General features: G+C 45.6%; 5 protein-coding genes across 8 annotated transcripts in view; all 5 read right to left on the bottom strand.

The window, feature by feature from the left end:
* LOC143011648 (myosin-10-like) overlaps window positions 1-1,465 on the bottom strand; it is a 44,673-nt gene extending 43,208 nt beyond the window's left edge. For both annotated transcript variants that reach the window (XM_076164594.1, XM_076164595.1), the window contains exon 1: window positions 1,284-1,465. The gene's annotated coding sequence lies outside the window, so the exon portion shown is untranslated. The remainder of the gene's footprint in view (window positions 1-1,283) is intronic.
* A 461-nt stretch (window positions 1,466-1,926) lies between these two features.
* ddx47 (DEAD (Asp-Glu-Ala-Asp) box polypeptide 47) lies at window positions 1,927-6,126 on the bottom strand. Its single transcript, XM_076164637.1, has 12 exons — window positions 5,965-6,126; window positions 5,670-5,763; window positions 5,384-5,572; window positions 5,222-5,293; window positions 4,888-5,006; window positions 4,688-4,759; window positions 4,453-4,569; window positions 4,170-4,316; window positions 3,075-3,212; window positions 2,903-2,973; window positions 2,649-2,778; window positions 1,927-2,420 (listed from the first exon to the last, which is right to left on the bottom strand). The coding sequence occupies exons 1-12, from the start codon at window positions 6,097-6,099 to the stop codon at window positions 2,163-2,165; spliced, it is 1,542 nt and encodes a 513-aa protein (XP_076020752.1). The 5' UTR covers window positions 6,100-6,126; the 3' UTR covers window positions 1,927-2,162.
* A 171-nt stretch (window positions 6,127-6,297) lies between these two features.
* Window positions 6,298-11,389, bottom strand: wbp11 (WW domain binding protein 11). Of its 2 annotated transcripts, none has more exons than XM_076164618.1 (12): window positions 11,226-11,389; window positions 10,602-10,688; window positions 10,452-10,483; window positions 10,261-10,354; window positions 9,956-10,152; window positions 9,593-9,726; window positions 9,242-9,408; window positions 8,878-9,117; window positions 8,646-8,771; window positions 8,273-8,551; window positions 7,950-8,135; window positions 6,298-7,600 (listed from the first exon to the last, which is right to left on the bottom strand). In XM_076164618.1, the coding sequence occupies exons 2-12, from the start codon at window positions 10,663-10,665 to the stop codon at window positions 6,942-6,944; spliced, it is 2,178 nt and encodes a 725-aa protein (XP_076020733.1). In that variant the 5' UTR covers window positions 10,666-10,688; window positions 11,226-11,389; the 3' UTR covers window positions 6,298-6,941. The 2 variants fall into 2 exon arrangements, with proteins under 2 accessions (XP_076020733.1, XP_076020734.1); XM_076164619.1 differs by having other exon boundaries at window positions 8,878-9,114.
* A 526-nt stretch (window positions 11,390-11,915) lies between these two features.
* Window positions 11,916-14,922, bottom strand: bglap (bone gamma-carboxyglutamate (gla) protein). Its single transcript, XM_076164566.1, has 4 exons — window positions 13,247-14,922; window positions 12,960-12,992; window positions 12,402-12,486; window positions 11,916-12,209 (listed from the first exon to the last, which is right to left on the bottom strand). Exons 1-4 carry the CDS (start codon window positions 13,398-13,400, stop codon window positions 12,107-12,109), a joined length of 375 nt encoding a protein of 124 aa, XP_076020681.1. The 5' UTR covers window positions 13,401-14,922; the 3' UTR covers window positions 11,916-12,106.
* A 137-nt stretch (window positions 14,923-15,059) lies between these two features.
* Window positions 15,060-18,569, bottom strand: mgp (matrix Gla protein). 2 transcript variants are annotated; one of them, XM_076164567.1, is made up of 5 exons: window positions 18,460-18,569; window positions 16,602-16,670; window positions 16,424-16,453; window positions 16,123-16,231; window positions 15,060-15,628 (listed from the first exon to the last, which is right to left on the bottom strand). In XM_076164567.1, the coding sequence occupies exons 2-5, from the start codon at window positions 16,660-16,662 to the stop codon at window positions 15,472-15,474; spliced, it is 357 nt and encodes a 118-aa protein (XP_076020682.1). In that variant the 5' UTR covers window positions 16,663-16,670; window positions 18,460-18,569; the 3' UTR covers window positions 15,060-15,471. The 2 variants fall into 2 exon arrangements, with proteins under 2 accessions (XP_076020682.1, XP_076020683.1); XM_076164568.1 differs by lacking the exon at window positions 16,424-16,453.
* Window positions 18,570-19,732: the final 1,163 nt, after the last annotated feature.

Below are 19,732 nucleotides of genomic sequence, written 5' to 3'. Positions count from 1 at the left end.
ACTTTAGCCTCAGACACCTATGATGGCCGTTTAGCACCATTTTGGGGGAGGGGGGGGATCTTATTGGCAAAATAATTGATAGGTCAATTGACAATTTCAAAAAGTAAATGGATTAAGTAGCCCAATCCACATCTAAGTTGTCATCATAAAGATAAGATAAGGAAACATTTTATAATTCATATTAGAGCAGAACACATTTGATTATGACATGATCAGTTCTATTCTGACCAGACAGATCATTATGTGACTATACTGTATATATATGGTCACATATTCCAAGCATGACTTCATTCAAACAGTGTCATCAGGTCCAAATGGCTAAATATGTAAAACCACATTTTAGAAGTGTCTTCTCAGAGAAAGCGCAGGAGTGTGTTGTAACGACAATAACAACGGCGCTGTTCCATTTAGCTGTGCCAGTGAGCGAGCATGCAGTGAACGCGGGCACCGCCGCACACCGGGCCTTGTTAATGTTCTACGTTTTCTGTGTTTATTAATAAATGGACGCGTCAGCTGTGACTCCGGTCTGTATGAGACTGGATGAAGGTGCGCAGTGACAGTGCGCATTCCGCCTGGGCACAGCGCGAGCCAGCTGATACAGAGCAACGTAGCGACGCTGTGAATGCACAAACTCCGCGCAAAATTACGGAATATAAAAGATATAGATATCTCCCAAACAACAACAACGCTGTCTTTAAGTGACAATTATAAATAAAAATGACGAACATATTACACATATGACAGTACTGGAAAGTCACTGAGAGGCCCGAATGAACGCTGACAGCGGGGGGGGCAACTTGCTAGTTAAGCCTTGTTTACAAATATTAGCAAATATCTCCACTTATTAACCTGCGCAACAAAATAGCCACTGTGGTTTAACCTTGAATATGTCGTGACTTATGAATATAATGGCGGATAGCCTAAAAGTGAAGACACTATTGAGGCAAATATGAGAAAAAACTAATACAAATCCGTCTATAGGTTCAAAACGGGATGTATATGTTTGTTTTAAAGAAGAAACACACTAAGCTACGCCAGCTACTAAACGAGCACCTTACAGTTTGTGCCATGAAAATAATAAAGAGGAAAATTACAAAATACCGCAGATAATGAGGTGTTAAGGCTCGGTGAGTTAATGTGGGTCAGCTCCCCTGCGTGCCAAACTAAAAGTTTCCTGAGTGCCCTCCATCCTCCTGCCTGGAGCCTGGAGCCCGGTTCATTCATCCACACTGAGGCTCCGCCGCCGTTAGCGCGCATCATCCCGGGCAACACCTCCAACTTACCTGCTGCTGTCAAGAGGAGCACCGCTGAGCTGCCGTTCGCTTCTCACTTCTCGCTCCCCCCTAATGTGACGCTTTTATTCTTCTAGCTGCGACGCGCTCCAGAGGCCAGCAGGCATGAGTGTGTGTGTAAGTGTGTGTCTGTGTGTGTATATGTATGTGGGCTTCGGGTCTGCACCACAGGCACCGCGCTGCCCCGCACTGGGGCCCCTCCTCAACCAGCGCGCCGGACCGCTGCTGCTCCCGCCTACGATGGGACCGCGCAGGCATAGAAAGTGATCACTCAGATCAGACACGCACGCTGATACGCCACGGGATCGATCACCTAGAAGAGGAATGTGGGGTTGTATTGGTGCAGATACCACACGGGATCACTTCTCACTCGTGGAATTCACTTTTATCACACACCGTTCTGAAGATGCTGTGAAAAGAGGGAAAGTGTGGAGATCTATCTCACCCATATCTATACACCGCGCACACACACTAGTTGCAGGAGGGAAACAATTGGGCTCCGACTTTGCAGCATTGCTCCGCCCCTCCACTTCATTGGATGGAGGAAACCAACCCCCCTAATTTACAGCAAATCAATAACATTGGCCTATAATAAATAATAATGGATACTTTAAATGTTAAAAAAATTGACTTGATTCAATGTCCCCAACATTTGATCAGCAATACTGCCCATCAATTACAAATTACATCATAACTGATCTATGGCTCGTCTGTCATTATTTTCTACTTTCCTGCCACATCTTCCTGTCACAAACAAACCAAAGGTGTTACAACTATGGAAGTTTTTTATTATAAATCTTAAGAGGTTCAAAAAAGGGAATTCTTCTGTAACGAGTGTGTTGTGTATGTACAGTCTGATTTTGGGGGGCTTCAGCGTCCTCCTCTCCACGCTGCCCCACCCCTCTTCTTTACTCCTCCGCCACCTCTTCCTCCGCCGCCACCTCTTCCTCCGCCGCCTCCTCTTCCTCCGCCGCCTCCTCTTCCGCCTCCAAATCCTCCTCCCCCAAATTCTCCGCCTCCTGGTCCTCCTCTCACTTTCTTCCTCACACCGCTGGCTTGCTCTGTGTCATCATCATCTCTGTTTCCTCCTTTGGGCCTTTTCCTTTTCTCACCTTCCTCCTTCATTTCCTGAGAAGACACGACATTTGTTTGGAAGGCAATGTACTCATCTGTATATTTGAATTCTTTCACAAAGGAGACTGAATATGATTGAAGACAGTAAAAGAAGAAAAGTAACAACACCTAAAGAGGTTTTGCAATCAATTCCTGTTTGCCAGATTAATCCCCAAATAGCAAAGTTTAGATAACACATGACAAACATTTGGAACAAGTGATGGTTGAGTAATTAGGACTCACCAGTCTCGCAAATCTCTGAGCCTCTGCCACCCTCTCCACCAGCATCATCACCTCATCTTCCTGGGTCGGAAACGCAGCGAGTTTCTTCCCGATTAAGCTTTCTATTCGCTGGAAAAGCTCCACGTCATACCTGAAATAAGAAGATGTGTTATCTGGCTGCTGTGACATAATCAATCATAGCCCCCTGAATGAAAAAAGTGGATCGGTCCTTTATGAACCCAGTGACTGCAGTGCTGAAATCAAAACACACTTACTGAGTGACAAAAGTGATGGCCTTCCCAGAACGCCCTGCTCTGGCTGTTCGCCCAACTCTGTGGATGTAATCCTAAAAAGGCGGACGACAAGAGACACAGGTCAATCCCACACAGATCACATGCAGCCAAATCAATAATCAAAGCAAAAGTGTGTCCCTGAGCAGCCAGGCACCTTGGAGTGAGTGGGGATGTCGTAGTTGATGACACAGTCAACATGAGGAATGTCCAACCCTCTGGACGCCACGTCAGTCGCCAGCAGCACAGATCGAGACTTGGACTTGAACTTGTTCAGTGCTCCTAGACGTTTGTTCTGAGTGAACAGAAACAGAGGGGAGCAATGAAGAGTCAGTGCAGCAGTATAAGGCAGGAGGAAGATGCCTACATGTGATCATTGAAGGCGTCTTGCTAGAATTTAAACGATGCCTAATGTGTGATAGTGCCAGACTGAGAAGAAAATCTGTTAAATTGCTTTGTGTTCCACATCCAGATGAGGGCGCTGTTCTTCCAACACAAAAGGGATCCAAAGTGTTAAGATATGGTTGATGGGAAAACCCTGAACCAACCAAGGCAAACTGATCAATGTTCTCTATCTGATTATAGCCAATGTACTGAGGTAGGTATCAGGCTGATCTATCTGCGTTTGCCTATGCAGCTTGTTATTGTTTGATGTGTATTGTTTTTAGACATTTCTAGCTCCAGCACTGATCTGTTGTATATTCTTCTTCTTACTGTGGATCACTTCTCTTTCATTTCAGGCTGTGTTTATTTCTCTTTTCTGTCCCTTGTACAGATTGTAGTCTACTCCTCCTCTCCTCCTCTATGAATGTGTTGTATTCTGTGTGTTTATACTTGTATTCCTTTCAAATCAGCTCTATCCAAACAGAGTTACAAGATAAATTTCCCTCTGGGACAGGGAAATATATCATGGTATGTTAATGTTCAAGAAGATCTACAGCTATGTTTCAACAGCAGAAAAGGAAAGAATTGCGCCCCACAGTGTTTAGAGTGTGTGTGTGTGTGTGTGAGTGTGTGAGTGCTGCACCATAGATTGTTGTGCATGAGAGGGTGCTAATGTAAGATGGAAGTTATTCTGCTGCAGTGTGAGGCTCTGCACCAGCTCTGCTTACTGCACTGTGATGACTTCAGACCGCCGTTGGTCTGGAGCCTGAAAAACTCTGCTGCAGCGGAGCGAGGAGGGTGTGTGTGTGTGTGTGTGTGTGTGTGCGTGTGAGTATCTCTGTGTGTGTGTTTTGCACTGAATCCCTACCTGACTCAACTGGCCGTGCAGAGGGATAGCAGTGATTCCCAGGTTCCTTAACAACAGCGCCACCCGCTGGGCACTGTTACACGTGCTGCAGAAAATGATGAAGGAGTTCCCGGCCAACTCGTTCAGGATGGACACCAGGTAACAGTCCTGTAACAACACACACACACACACACACACACACACACACACACACACACAAAATATGGTGTAACAAACCAATGTACACAACTTAAAGGGCATGGTGTCAGAACAAAGGAGTGTGTGTGTTTGTAATTGTCCCTACCTTGTACTTAGATGGTATGAAGACGTAGGATTGCTGCAGTTTGTCTACAGTGGAGTATTTGGTAGAGACTGCACACTTCACAGGATCTTTCAAAGCGGCTCTTTGTAGCTTCTGGACCTATAAAGACACAAAGACAGCGTATCAATGTGAGAGAACAGTCTTAATGCTCTTATAATGCGTCAGTGCCACTTCATTACACTTATTGATCCTGTTGTTAATCATCATGTCTGTTTACCTTTTTGGTCATTGTGGCAGAGAACAGGAACGTCCGTCTCTCTCTGGGAATCACCTTCAAGATCTTATCCACCTGGTAAAAGAGGAAAACAGCTTCACCGTATGAGAGACCGTGTTCTTCCTCACAGTGTTACAGAGAAAATACAGTTGAATCACGATGACAACAAGGGATGATCTGACGGCTGAGCCTTTCTTCCTCACCTCAGTCTCAAAGTCCATGTTGAGGATTCTGTCTGCTTCATCCATGATCAGGAACTTCAGGGCTCTTAGCGAGAAACCTTTGGTGTTCTCCATGTGGTCGATCAATCGCCCAGGTGTGGCTGCAAACGGCATGAACATGTCGTACAGATGAATACATTTCTAACCTCTACACACACTGTGGCTGCCAACTGCTCCTGATCACACACTTATTCAGATTCAAATGATTGGTCACGTTCCCCTTGTCTGATATTGAGACACAAGCAGTCATGGGGCATAAAACAACAGGTTCTCCCCCCACACACACACACGCGTAGAGGCTCAGTTGTGGACTCACCAATGACAATATGCGGTTTCTTAGCCAACACCAAGGACTGAGACATCATATCGATTCCTCCGACAACCACAGCTGCAACAGAAAAGAGACAGGTTGGTATATAAACACACAGATCCATGCTTGTTCTTGTGGTAACTCAGTGAAGCTTCAATAAACACATACCACATTTAACACCAATGCTGGAGCCCAGGGCCTCAAACTGCTCAGCGATCTGAAAGGCCAGCTCCCTGGTGGGGGTGAGGACGAGGGTGTGAAGCCTCTGTGGTGAGGACAGCAGGGACTGCAGGATGGGGAGAGCAAAGGCACCCGTCTTCCCTGATCCAGTCTCTGCCAGGCCAATCACATCTTTCCCTGAGGATGAAGAAGAGGAGGCGGATGTGTAGGTAACGTTTCTCTCACTGGATCATCATCATTCATATAAGGGATGAAGATGGTGGCCTGGTCTCACCTTGTAGGGCCACAGGTATCGCTTCTATCTGGATCTTGGTTGGAGTCTTCCATCCCAGCTGATCACAAGCCTCACAGAGGACCTCAGTAACACCCTGAACACGGCATAGACGACAAACAACCACAACACTCCACATGTTACCAGTGTACAAGAGTGTTCTAAACGCTGTCAGATAGCAGACAAGGTTGATTTGTTTACACGTGTTTGTGTCTGGGTTTAAACTGGAGCTAACGTTAGCATCGCGTCTTTCACATCTTGCTAATGCTCGCTTCCTCGCCCTCTGTAACAAACTTACCAGATCCTTGAAGGTCTTCACCGCGTCAACGATTTCGCCGCCATTGTCGTTAGTGTTATCATCATCATCACTACTCGAACCGTCGTATGTTTCGTCTGTTTTTAGCTTGGAGCTCTCCGCCTGGTCGTCCGCCATGGTTTTCTCCCCAACGTGTCGTCAGCTCCGGAGTGCGCATGTACGGAACTGAGCATCAAGAGCCGCAAGGGATGATGGGAGTTGGTGTTTGTTTCGGTGTTTGCGAGTGAGTTTTGACTCAAATCTGGTTACGGGCATTATTTGGTGGCAACTAAAGTAACACAATAAACTGCCTTGACTCAATTATCAATTGTTTTGATTTAATACTCTTTAATCCTTCAGTTTTTCTGAAAACTAAACAAAAACCAAAATTGTAGAAGCATGACTTTCTCATCTATACTGTATGTACAGCTATAGTGATGACATCACAGTCCAGCAGGAGGGGCGTGTGTTTGTTGAAGGATTTATTTAGCTGTAGTTCAACACTTTCAGACATGAACTGTGTGTCGTCTCATTTCAATGGTTGACTGACAGACATTCCACAATTTTAATCAATCAAGTTTAAGAAGCTTAATAAAACAAACAGTTGACAGTCATTAAAACAAACTTTTCCTGGCCATGCTCACGTACAGCTGTCTGGAGAGAGGAGAGGAGGAACCAGAGGACTCAGAGTCGTTATTTTCAGTGCACAGCACAATGTTCTTGCTATCAGATGCTTAACAGAACAGAAGAAAATCAAGGGGTTTTCATCTGAACATCTAATCAGACGAAACATGAACTCATGTCCTGAATGAAACAAACAACCTTCCAGATGAAATGAAGACGAGCCTGCTGAGACCAGAGAGCAGCAGCATTCCCAAAACTCGTCTGGCTGACTGACGTGAAAAAAATCTATCTCTATAACTGCACAGAAAACGAGTAAAAAAAACAAATATTTGCCTTTTCAGTAACGCCTCTGGATCTCAGAGGAGTCCCTCCATCTCCCTCATAAAGGCATCATACACCTGGTCCTTAGTCTTCATGGTGGGCTGAGTCACAGCACCCATGTGGCCTGGGTTGCCGTAGCCCATTGCAGCAGCTGCAGCATGCAGTTTCTGCCCGTGACTTTCATCTCTTCTTCCCCCTGATCTATCCAGAGGCCCTGATGCTGCCCCGGGCATCGCTCCGCCTTTGTCCCTACGCACCCTCAGCGCCGTGGGCACAAAGCGGGTGACCTCCGCCTTGGGGTTGATAATCTGAGGTTTGGCAGAGATGGTGGCTCCTCCCGAGCCGCCGCCCACTCCCAGAGGACCGCCCCCACCTGCCACAGACGTGATGTTGGCTCGTTTTTCGATGGTGGCTGTGTGGTGGTGGCCAGGGACGTTGCTGCCGGGATTTTGTCCAGAAGGGACAGCTGTCCCTGGAGGAGGGGGCATTTGCATGACCCCTGGTCGCATGGGCATGGGCATGGAAGGGGGAGGCATGTTGCCCTGTGCCCCATCCTGGCCAGACCCCTTCTGCCGCTGGACGATGCTGGGCGGAGCACTGAGAACGTTGGAGTTGAGAGGAGGTGGGAAGAGGGAGAGAGGGGGGGCAAGAGGACGTGGGGGCCCCCCTGCTCTTGGAGGAGGAGGTGGGATGCCTGTGAGCAAAGACAAGACATATGGAGTCATGACACATGTGTGATACATTCCTGCTAACAACACATTTGGTTCTTTATGACGTATAGAAGTCTCAAGTGTTCTTACTGTGCCTTAGTTTGGGATTTATAGCTACTGAGCAACATCAGCATTTTAAATACATGCACTGACAACAATGTTCCATCGTGTGAGAAGTGTGATATCATAGTTTCCCAGCACATGTTCGTGTACACAGAGAAATATATCATCAGTGAGTGACTATCTATACTGACATTGCTTGTAGGTACAATTCCCACATTCATACAGAACATAAACACATACTTGCATATACACACACACACGCATGTCTACCTGGTGGTGCTGGGGGTGGTAATCTGGGAGGGGGTCCTCTTGGTGGGGGGCCAGGTGGAAGGCCAGGAGGGGGGCCTGGGGGAGGACCAGGGGGGCGACCTGGTGGAGGGCCAGGAGGCAGAAGGCGAGGCACGGGACCCCTCAGGCCTCCAGGCATACCAGGAGGCCTCAAGAAGGGAGGAGCACCTGAAAATGATAAAGCAGACAATGAAAATACAGAAACCAAGATGTGCATACATTCGAATCATCAAACTACTGTAGATATAACTACAACCAGAGATGCAGCCTTGTAATCAAGCAACGGAATATAACTTGTAGCTGACCTGGTGGTGGTCCAGGAGGTGGGCCGGATGGTGGACCAGGGGGCCTCATTGGAGGAGCTGGAGGTGGACCCAGGGGGGGAGGCCCTGTCATAGGTGGACCTCCTAAATGAGGAGGCCCTTGTCCTCCCAATGGTCCAGCAGGAGGGGGCAAACGCTGAGCGGCCATCGGGTGAGGTTGGCTCTCTCCAGGCGGCCCCCTGTCCTCAATGTCTGAGCCGTCGGATTCATCGGTGTATTCCTCCTCTACCTCTTCTTCCTCCTCTTCAGGAACAGCCTGACCTGAAGACAAGAAAACAGTGTAAAGAAAAGTAGAAAAAGGAAAGTGCGGGCCGACTAAGTGTGCAGCTGTGGCCACATTTGGTCGTCTTCATACCTGCCATCCTAAGCATCATCGCCTGCAGAGGGGTAATGGCCTTGGTCTTCTTCACCACTCTCTTCTTCTTCTTCTTCCCTTCCCGTGGTGCCTCTGGTGGCATATCTGCAAAACGTACACTGCGACCTACAGAAATAAGACAAGGAGGGATTAAATGAATATCTTAGTGATAGAAATGCAAAGTTACATTTCTGTGCATTGTGAAACGTAAGAGCAATGCTGCAGCCCTCACCCGCATGTCGTTCATTTCTGTCCCTCTCCTGTTCTCTTTCTCTCTCCTCGTCGTGCCGGTCCACGCTCATCCTCCTGTCAGCGTCCACGCCTTCGTCTCTCTCTTCTTCGCTGTCCTCCTCAGAGTCACTGTCGTCGTCCTCCAGGTCATCGCGATCTCTGTCACTATCGCTACCGCTGTCCCTTTCTCTTCCCAGCTCCATGGCCAACTCTTTGTCTATACCGGGAATGGACGGCTCTGCTGAAGGAGAAGAGAGTTAGACATAGTTGTAGGAAGAAGAAACTATACATCCTAAACTCCTACAAGAACAAAACAGTGATTAGAATTCATAAATGTCACTTAGGAAATAGTTAGGCTGCCTTACCAGCTTCAGAAACAAACGAGCGTCGAACAGCGATGCCATGCAGTGCCAGGACTTGAGGCGGTGGGGGACCTGGCGGGGGGCCGGGAGGTTTCTTTCCCGGGGGTAAACGTGGGACACCTGGCACTATAGTGGGCACTGGGCCAGAGGACGATGTCAGAGATCCTTTACTGAGGAACACAGCATCAGCAGAGATTTACATATTACTCTATACATTAAGCAGAATGTTGTTAAATCAAAGCACTTTCATACTTACTACCATTTCATGAAACACACTTCCTAACACATTAATGTTTCGATTTAACTCAGAAATACATGCATTATGACTGCCAATGAGCAGAAGTCAACACCTACACAAAAGTGGAGCTCTTCTTCAGTATGGAGGGAGGCTGAGCGCCTGGTAATGGGATGTCCTGGATGTGGATGTTGGAGGGAGCGTGAGGCATCTCTGGCAGAGGGATACTGTCCACCTCCACTGACTCTGCATTCTGGAATACAACAAACAGACAAGATGAGAAACAGTGTCATCAGAGGCAAAGCAGCCGAGCGAGAAGTGACTCAGTGAGTATTGTGAATGAAATCTGATCTCATTAAACATGATGCTCAGATTTATGTACATGGACCTGGAGCCACACCTACGATTAATTAAAGAACACAGATTTATACTCCTTCTCTCGCACAGTATCTACAAATCCACAAATGTACACACACACACACCTTAACAGAGTCAAAATAGAGAGCCAGTTGCCCTCGTTTGGTTTCATAGTCTAGCTCCAGTTTGCGCAGCTCCTTGTAGGTTTCAGGATTCTCTCTCTCATAGAGACGGACGATGCGTTCAAACGTCTCACGCAGCTTCTTCCTCTTATCCCTCAGAACCTTCTCATTGAGCAGAGGCTGCTGAACCGGGTTGAACTCTGATGAAGATGGAGAGAAATGATAAATAGTTGGAGTTGGAGTTTCAAAGCATAGGCTGCTCAAACCCAAATTTAACAACAACAAACAAACCAATCAAGACCCCATACCCATCTCATCCAGCTTCTCCATGTCTCTGATGATCTGTCTGGGGTCCTTCATCTTTAGCACTGCAGCCCTCACCATCATTCGCTGCTTCTTGTTCTAGGAGGAAAATTTAGAGACAGAGAAAAATATAAACACCACAATATCTCTGAATGTAGACAAGAAATATTTCATGTGATCTCAAGAGGATAAGTACCTTTTTCAACTCCCTCTTCCTGGCCTCCTTCCCTAGAAAGGAGATAGAATGCAAACACTTAATTGACTCAAATATTCAATCTCCTTAGAGTGTTTCTTCAGTCACTTTCAAGATGATTCCGGTAGTTCTTATAAAAGCAGAAGTACTTACTGGCTTGATCTGTGGGATTCATGAATTTCCCACTCTTGGTGGAGGAGGTTGAACGTCGCCCCATGGTGACGGCTCTTCTCCTTCACCCTGTCGAGAATGAGAACGCCAAATATGAGAACAGATGAGATGAGAATAACCAAAACTGTGTCCAAATCAAGATTCTAAACATTAAGATCCATAAGCTCTACGAGTGAACAGCTGAATCAAACTCGCAGGCTTTAGCACCAACATTGAATAACCATTAGCCAGACTCCTTGATTCTTCTTGCGTCTTCTAAACCTCCAACCTACATCTAAACCTCCATTTAAGTTACAGGTTCGAGTGAGATCATGGGCCTTTCACATTTGGCTTGGTGGGTCTAACAACATTAACGATTGCTTTCTTCTCCTAAGTTGTCAGTCCATCGATAATTTACGCTAATAAACATACATTACTCACTCTAACTGAATACCGTATGCAATAATATAATCAACCTTCGTACGTTTAAAGCTATAGACGGTATCAACATGGAGCAGCCAGTACAATTAGTTTGACAGAGAGCTAGCGTAGCGGCTCTAGGTTAGCTAGCGGTAGCATTAGCCGCGCTCGAGGGACCGCGACACAGGTGGCAAAACCTCACTTTACCTTTTATGCGAGTAAATCCCGTAGAGCACAAAGCCCTACACGTCTGCGAATCTGCACAAAAGATAAACTAAGTTAATCTTTTAATTTCCAAAGAAAAAAACCCCAAAGGTTGCAAGCCTGAATGAACACCGCAAGTTGGCTAGTTGTTCGCCATGTTTACTTGCCGCGAGCGAGAGCGGAAAAGGGAACAACGTCATCAAAAGTAGCCAACCCAAAATATGTTGCTGCCCCCAGAGGCCACCTGTAGCATCAACAGCCCTTAAGTGAACATCAGCTTGTTTGTACATTCATGCTGTCCTGTCCTGGTGCATGCTTTTATAATAATAGATAATAATATATCAAATTTGTACATAATATTCATCATTGAATTATTATTATTCTCATATTAAATTCCCAAACCCCCATTCTGATAACCTTTCCTTTCCAATTTCAGAATGCTTTATTTATTAATAAATGTTAATCATATGACAAACATATACCTAATATTTATTTAATTTGAACTGTATTTGTACAACTGAAGACTCACTTATTTCTCTGTGAATAGTTGTCATACACTAGTGAATAGCTGTCATACAGGTAAGAAATGGTAATGGTGTACATAATGTTATACTGTATACTGTCTGAATTCAGTACAATAACAAATGACAAAACAGTTTTATTTTTTTTATTTTTTTTATTTCATTACACTAGATTAACAGAAATGATAGAATGATAGACACTTGTGTTTCTGGCAGGCCAGAGTGAAAGAATACTCGTGCTTTTTTCCTCAAGAAAAAGTTTGATAAAAATACCAATCAAAAAAAAGATGACGTGAAATGGTTGAATGTTGAGTTGTCAGTTGTCGTGGCAGTTGTCAGTTGTCAGTTGTCATACTTTGGGGTTTAGTAGGGGATTGGTCCATAGTGGGCAGTGTAGGCAGCGACGATTCCAGCCGTGTCCATCATTTCATCACAAGCCAGGTTCTGCTCACACACCTCGCTTAGGCTGGAGACGGAGAGAGAGAGAGAGAGAGAGAGAGAGAGAGAGAGAGAGAGAGAGAAAGTAGACAAGAGTTAATCATCTCTGACATTACTACATTGCTATATCAGTCATCGCTGTAAGGATGTGACTGAACTATGAAAGATGCACATATGTATGAATTCCTGCCCCTATGTGCATATCTGAGGTGAGACTAACCTCTCCAGCTGGATGAGGGTCAACTCTCCAGCAGCTCGCTTCTGTCTCACCACTGTGGCAGCGTGATCCCTCTCCACAAACACACCTGCACATCATGCACACACACATTTTTACACAAAAACACACTTTTGTGACAGATTCTCCAAATACATCAGATTATATCAATACAAATCATAATGTGAAGCTATTATGTTATTATGACATAAATTACAGGATCATTTACCCCTGAAGTAAAGTTAAAAATGTGTGTGGTAAAGCAAAGACTGTAGATTTATACAGAATGTAGGACAGTAAAATCTATTATTAAAATAGCCTGGGTATTACATTTTATATTCTTTTTGTCAAGGATTCAACATGTTAAAATAATTATAAATTAATTATTTTACATCGACAACACCTTCCTAAAAACTCTTTGAAGAAATTGTCTTGTTGTGGCTGTGGTTCTTTTGTTTAGCAGACTAGCTAAAAATGTAATTTATTCTTTAATTTGCATTGATTTAACATTATTGTTACCTTCTTCTTTTCTATATTAATTATGTATTGATTTCTTTCTCTTACCCTCCTCTGCAGGGTCGTCAATGGCAGGCTGGACTGCAGCAGGGGAAATTAAAACAGGAGAAAAATATGAATAATTATGATTTTACACTGCAGTCATTTGTCCTCAGGCTTCCAGTTAGTCAGCTGGCCGGATTATTACAGTAGTTTGTAGAGCAGCAGGAACAGAAACAAATGGAAATAAAGCTCATATTTATTGGAACATATTTGGAATATTAATTATGCATGTTTCCTCTGGGTGTAAAAAGCTTTCTAACTTATGAGTCAGATTAATATGAGCCATATCCTACCTGAGCACAGGCAGATGACTGCCACGGAGCAGAGGATGACGATGGCCGCTGTCTTCATCCTGCTTCTTTTGCTTCTTTCTTCAGGCAACAAGTAGGAGACTGCAATAGCTCTTTTTTTAATCTCTCTCTTTCTCCTTTTCTCTGACACACACATAAACAGAAATACATCCTGGCTTTATAGATGGGGCCCTTGCGATGACATGGGTGTGTGATTGGCTGGGGAATCATGTATCACACACCCACACCGAAGCACAGATACACATCTCTGTCAAAAAAACATGTCTTCAATAACTTGTGAGGAGAGAAGACTCATGCATTTTGTATGAATATGCTTATGTAAATACACATTCGCTGCTCGCAAAAGGTGCCTGTTTGTTTTAAAGCTCAGGTGACAACCACAGATATCAGCCTGGGGAAGGGATTTTCACTGACAAGCATTTTCCACCTTGTTTATGATATTTTAGTCTCTCCTGAACAACCATGGGTGAACTTTGAGTAAAATGAATCAATGTTTGGATCTCTATTCCTCTATTGTAACTGAATTGTGGTGAATAGTGGATATACCTAACATAAACTAATAAAGTGTGTCTGACATGTTAATAGATTAACGGTGTAGATTAATGTGACCTCCATTATCTCCAGATTTGCTATTAGATTTTGTGACGTTGACAGAACCTTGGGTGAAACCTTGGATAGATGTGCAGTACCGGTAGCATCCTGAGGAGGTCAGAAGTTTACATCGCCCCGTCAAACCTACACATTCACATCTAGGTCAGTAAGTACATCTGATGCTGAGCAGGAGAAGCTAGCGTCCCACATTAAGTTACACCGTTTCAATAACAGGTGTTTCCCATTAAAACTACTAACATGAAGTAAACAACTGCAACCTGTACATCTGTGCATTTGTTTTGATTTAATGAACAAATAAATTGAGCAAAAACTGCCTATTCAAATCTGCTGATGGACATTTTCTCATCCACGTTTAACAAAGTGCATAAGCCAAAACCAGATTTTTGGATGTCTTTAATTTGCAAAAGTAATGCATTTCATTTTCCCTTCTGTTCCACTTGTTGCCTCTTTCAACTTTGCAAAGTTTGGACGGGTGCTCCCAGCGTTATGTGGGCTGTAATTTCACCGTCTGGGTCTACGCCGGTGCCTCGTCTCGTTTCAGAGACAGACTTGAAGAATTCAAACCAGGACAGCTTGAACTGTGGACATCTGTGGCCTTGTGGCAACATTACAAACACAAACATCCAATGCCTGTATGTCATTTTGAGACATGTGCATGCCGAGATCCACATTGAGCATGACCTGTGTGTGTGTGCGTGCGTGCGTGTCTGTGTTTGTTTAACTGTCTGATGCGTGCATGTCTGAATTGCACAGATCTCTCTTAAAGTGCCCAGAAAGGGAACCCTGCACCCGTTGCTTTGGTTGTTTGTTTTCAACACAATTACTCCAAAAGTAATTCACCTAATTTGACAAAACTTTGTTGGAAAGACTCTTAAGCCTTATCCAAGTTAATTTGGCAACATGCAGACATTGGGGATCAATTAAAACTCTTTGAGATTAACAAGATGAATGATGTCTAAGCTTGTTCCTCTTTGGTGGAGGTATGAGTCTAAGTCTTCTTTAATTAACACCAGAATAACTCTATTTTAAAACCTTTACTCCGATTATTCTTACAAGCCTTTTTTGTTAATCCCTTGTCTAGCCTTTAAAATAGAACCTTTTCCATCTTGAGCAGTGTTTAGATGTCGCACCGCTCTTTCAGGCACGAATGCAGCCGTGTGGTGAAGAGACGACTGAAGCGGGATTGAGACAAAACACAACAAAAGGACGTTTTATTTGATCAAAGTCGTGGGAGTAAACAGTGAGAGCGGGCAGCGCTGGCCTGGGTAGATACACGGATAACATAAGAGGAGGCAGGATAGCGAGCAAAACAGACTCATCTCCATTCAGTCGTATCACATAAAGCTCATAATTGGCAGGAAGGTGTGATAATAGTGGGTAACACGTATCCTGACATTACACAAGAGATTGGCTTTGCATTTCTACACGCGTGTAATGATAGGTTGGTAAGATCTGATTGTTTCGTCACAGCGTGTAGAAGAAGCTGAAGAAGCCGAAGAAGCCCGTATATAAATTACATAAAAGTCACAATATGTTATGTAAACCATATCAGGAGATGATGATCTTTTGCAGATAGAGGGACACTTTGTCTCTGTCTAGTACCGACGGGCCCCGACTGGTGTCTGAGGAGGATTCTGGGCGCTAAAGTATCTCTGGTAGGCCTGCTGGTAGCCGTGGCGATAAGCGTAGAAGCGACAGGGAGAGTAGTCCTCGCAAGTCTCTGCACGTCTCTCGGCTGGAGACTTTATCGTCCTGGACGCACGGGAGAGGGGAGGACGGGAGGGGGTGTGATGGGGGGCACAGAAAGAGAGAGAGAGAGAGAGAGAGAGAGAGAGAGAGAGAGAGAGAGAGAGAGAGAGAGAGAGAGAGAAAGAGAAAGAGGATAATCATAAACAGATAGTAACACCCAGTGGCCTTTTTCCTCTTTTGTTGCATTTCTCATTTAATCTCACAAACTTAATTATCGCATTCGAGTAATTACACTGAGCTTCAGGGTGTGTGTGTGTGTGTGTGTGCGTGCGTGCGTCTGTGTGTGTGTGTGTGTGTGTGTGTGCGTGCGTGCGCGTGCGTGCGTGCGTGCGTGTGTGTGCGTGTGTGTGTGTTGATGTCGAGCACATGTAGATCTTTAATAGTACAATTACGTTGTGTCTTAATGATGGTCTCATTCTTGTTGGTGTGTGTGTGTCAACTTATATGTGTGCAGAGTTGTGTGTGTGTGTGTGTGTGTGTGTGGTTTTGTGTCCCACCTCATTAAGTTGTAGTAGTTGACAGTGTTTCCTCTGGCGGGGACGTTGTACACGTTGCTCCTCTGCGGTGTGATGAAGGTGTTGGCTCGGTTTGGACTCACGAACAAATCTGGAGACAAATAAGTTTAATGAGCCTGAGACACTCCAGGTTAGTCAGGACATGCAGTGTGTGTCCACGTCAGGGTGTGTGTGTGTGATAACATATGTGACCCGCATGCGTTAGTGTATATCATGTGCAGGTTTGTCTTTGTTATTGAAGCATGCATGTTTTCCCTTGAGTGAGAGACGACATTTAATTCACCTTCAACGGATTCTGTGCTTTCATGAGAGTCTACGGGAAAAACATGGAGTCGTGTTAATCATGAGGGATGAAGAGCTGAACAGATATATTACAGGTTATAAATGGAGAAATGGCTGCTGCAGGAGCGATGGAGGGGGGTGGAGGGGGGAGTTAGGGTGTGTGTGTGTGGTGTGTGTACCATAGCAGACACAGAGGGAGACAACGGCGCAGATGAGCACACACTGCAGAAGGCTCTTCATTTTGGATCCTGTTTGGCAAGAGAGAGAGAGAGAGAGAGGGAGAGAGAGAGAGAGAGAGAGAGAGAGAGAGAGAGAGGGAGGGAGAGAGAGGGAGGGAGAGAGGGAGGGAGGGAGGGAGAGAGAGAGAGACAGGTTGGGAGACGGGACGGAACCAAACCCAGACTGAAGTGTCAACGTTTCTATATCTGCCTGTGGCTTCGTACATCCGAGAGCCTGATGCACTGAATGTACTTGATTCATTTATGCCTTGACTTTATTCCCACATACAGTAAACATACGTGCTGTCTCTGCCTCTGAAGTATTTCTGGAGGGGAAAACACAAACCGGAGCTATAAGCAGCTCACAAGACCCGACGTCTATGGTAAACATGCCACAGTGTATTAAAGCAGGGAGACAGAATCTGCTGACTCCTGTTACCGGCCTGTAATTACAGCTATACAGTAAGAAACACACACACACACACACACACAAACACAATCCCACACAGCCCCCCCCCCCCACACACACACTGTGCAGCATTTGCAGTCAGGAGCCAGCAGAGAGTCTCTGTGGTTGATGGAAGCTAATGGAGTCACACACACACACACACACACATGTCAGCTCAGTGCTGTAATCCTCTATACGTGCTGATTACAGATCAGCAGGCAGCCTCTTCTATATGGTGAGGAATACACACACAATCTGCATATACACATACAGTATGCCACACACACACACACACACACACACATATGTACAGTATGCTACATACACACATATACACACACGCACACACACACACACACACACACACACATACAGTATGTGCGCTCAAGCCCAAGTGACCTAAGGTGTGTGACATCTGTACAAACAATAAAGCCAGATGTGTTACTGAGAGAGTAGCACACATTCTCCCTCTCTCTCCCTCTCTCTCCCTCTCTATCTCTCTTTCTCTCTCTCTCTCTTACACACACACACACACACACCTATTTGCATGCCTGCAGTGTAGGAAAGCTTTCATCCATCGTCTGTTTGTAGGATTTGGACAGGATTGGGTTCTGCAGCGCTCCATTCCACTGTCAATAGCAGCTTTCATCGGCTTTACACAAAAACACACACATACATATGCATGCACAAGCTATTTGACACATGCTCACATAGACAGGACCATGCACACGCACACACACACGCGCGCGTACAGTGCTCACAGCTTCAGCCCCCTCAGGTGTGGCTCAGCTTCTGTCTGGACACTGAACAGGCCCCAAATTCAAAAACAACTTCCAAAGATTTGCAAAGGCAGCTAACAGTGTGTATGTGTGTTTGTGTGTTTGTGTGTGGGTGAGTGTGTCAGGTGCTGACAACTCTAGTCTAGAGTTTTATATCGTCTGAGTCTCAGCGGGGGTCCCAGTGTGTTCACAAGTGCCCACCATGCTGCAAACAGCCCCCGGCCCGATACGTCTCCTGACAGGGCTGAGCTCAAACTGCTTTTGAAGCAATATGAACACACACACATGCACACACACACACACACACACACACACACACGCACACATGCACACACACACACACACACACACACACACACACACACACACACACAGACTGAAGGCCCACTGTGCTGTGCAGGGAGAGACGACTGCATAAGCATGAGTGGAAAACAAAGATTACTGCAGCTTTCAATTTTGAAGTTTTTTCTAATATTTGTTTACTAGAATATACTACTTCTTCCTTTTCTTCTTCTTCTTCTTCTATCTTCCTTCTTCTACTCCACTCTTCCCCTGCAGGTATTTGCTACAGATGTGTTTTGAGAGTACTCACCGTGAAAGGTAGTGACGGTGTGATGAGTCTGGAGAATATTGGTCTCGTGAATTTTCTCCTGAGGAATATTTCCTAATTCCTCACAGCGACTCTTTTATACTCACCTCCCCCTCTGCACCCCCACCCCACCCCCCCACTCACCCACCCACCTATCCATTTCCCCCCCATCAGCTCCCTCCTCCATCCATCCCCTCAGCCTTCACCCTTTCCCCTCCCTCTTCCTCCTCCTCCTCCTCCTCCTTCTACTATCGGCCCCTTTTCCCTTCATTCCAATCAAAACCTGAAACTATTAGCTCACTCCCTGCCCCCCCAACTCCCACACCTCCACAGTGAGACATGATGGAAAGGAACGCAGGGAGAAAAACAAGCAGGGGGTAAACAGAGAAGAAGAGGAGGAAGAGGAGGAGGGGGAGGTGCTGGCACGGGGACGTACCTGCTTCATCACAGGTACACGCTAATATTCGCTGCTGTTTGCCAGCATGGCAGCCTGGTACGAAAGGATCATCTGTCACACACACACACACCACATGGACTGATGCCACGTTTGGCCCCACATGAGGCTCTGAGAGCGGGGAGAGCTTGTAAGAGCACAGAAAGGCGTCTATTGTTGAGCGCAATGGCCCTTTAACATGTGTACACTTCTATATCTATGCACTCATTTCAGACACGGCTGCACTTTTCACCTGGCAGGCGTGACACGTTTGATATAACAGTCAGACACAACATCACAGCATGAGTGTGTGTGTGTGTGTGTGCGTGTGTGTGTGTGTGTGTGTGTGTGTGTGTGTGTGTGTGTGTGTGTGTGTGTGTGTGTGTGTGTATCTGTCTCCCTGTGAAAGCTGCGGGCCCACGATAAACAAAGTGAGCGCAGCATATGGCAGGAATCAACAAGACTCAGACAGACAGATAAACACCGAGACAGACGACGGAGATAAACGCCACGGCAACAGATAAGAAGAGCGGAATGCGTGGACGAGACGGGGACGGAGGAAAGAGAGAGAGAGAGAGAGAGAGGGGGAGTGAGAGGAAACACATGTTTGTGGATGTTTGGCGCTGGGGATCAGATGTTTTCAGTGATGTGATGTGGTGGTATTATTAGGGCCATCAGCCGTGGAACCGCTAAGCTGAGGTTCCAGACCTTAAATCTTCTGTCTCCAAAACACAAGGAACAAGAGCCAATGATTGAATGAGCCAGATTAGTTTGGTGGCGGCTTCAAAGCTGTTTGTGTTGTCTAAGAGGGCTTTAGGTAATGCAATTTGTCCCTAAAGTCAG

The sequence above is a fragment of the Genypterus blacodes genome, unplaced genomic scaffold (assembly GCF_046128005.1).
Source record: "Genypterus blacodes isolate CSIRO-AG114 ecotype Tasmania unplaced genomic scaffold, CSIRO-AGI_Gbla_v1 ptg000137l_1, whole genome shotgun sequence".
Classification (NCBI taxonomy): Eukaryota; Metazoa; Chordata; class Actinopteri; order Ophidiiformes; family Ophidiidae; genus Genypterus; species Genypterus blacodes.
The sequence above is the reverse complement of the archived record's forward strand: the minus strand, read 5'-3'. Positions and strand labels throughout refer to the sequence as shown.

Coding starts and splice junctions, on each gene's coding strand:
- wbp11 (XM_076164618.1), bottom strand. CDS start 10,665: ATGGGGCGACGTTCAACCTCCTCCACCAAGAGTGGGAAATTCATGAAT. Junction 8,136..8,272: donor ACCTCCTGGACCACCACCAG/GTCAGCTACAAG, acceptor TATCATTTTCAG/GTGCTCCTCCCTTCTTGAGG. Junction 7,601..7,949: donor ACCACCCCCAGCACCACCAG/GTAGACATGCGT, acceptor CTTTGCTCACAG/GCATCCCACCTCCTCCTCCA.
- bglap (XM_076164566.1), bottom strand. CDS start 13,400: ATGTGTGTGTCAGAGAAAAGGAGAAAGAGAGAGATTAAAAAAAGAGCT. Junction 12,993..13,246: donor AGTCATCTGCCTGTGCTCAG/GTAGGATATGGC, acceptor CCCCTGCTGCAG/TCCAGCCTGCCATTGACGAC. Junction 12,487..12,959: donor TGACGACCCTGCAGAGGAGG/GTAAGAGAAAGA, acceptor CATGATGTGCAG/GTGTGTTTGTGGAGAGGGAT.
- mgp (XM_076164567.1), bottom strand. CDS start 16,662: ATGAAGAGCCTTCTGCAGTGTGTGCTCATCTGCGCCGTTGTCTCCCTC. Junction 16,454..16,601: donor CTCCCTCTGTGTCTGCTATG/GTACACACACCA, acceptor TTTTTCCCGTAG/ACTCTCATGAAAGCACAGAA. Junction 15,629..16,122: donor AACTACTACAACTTAATGAG/GTGGGACACAAA, acceptor CCGTGCGTCCAG/GACGATAAAGTCTCCAGCCG.
- ddx47 (XM_076164637.1), bottom strand. CDS start 6,099: ATGGCGGACGACCAGGCGGAGAGCTCCAAGCTAAAAACAGACGAAACA. Junction 5,294..5,383: donor CAGCATTGGTGTTAAATGTG/GTATGTGTTTAT, acceptor TTTCTGTTGCAG/CTGTGGTTGTCGGAGGAATC. Junction 4,317..4,452: donor TCATACCATCTAAGTACAAG/GTAGGGACAATT, acceptor GTGTTGTTACAG/GACTGTTACCTGGTGTCCAT.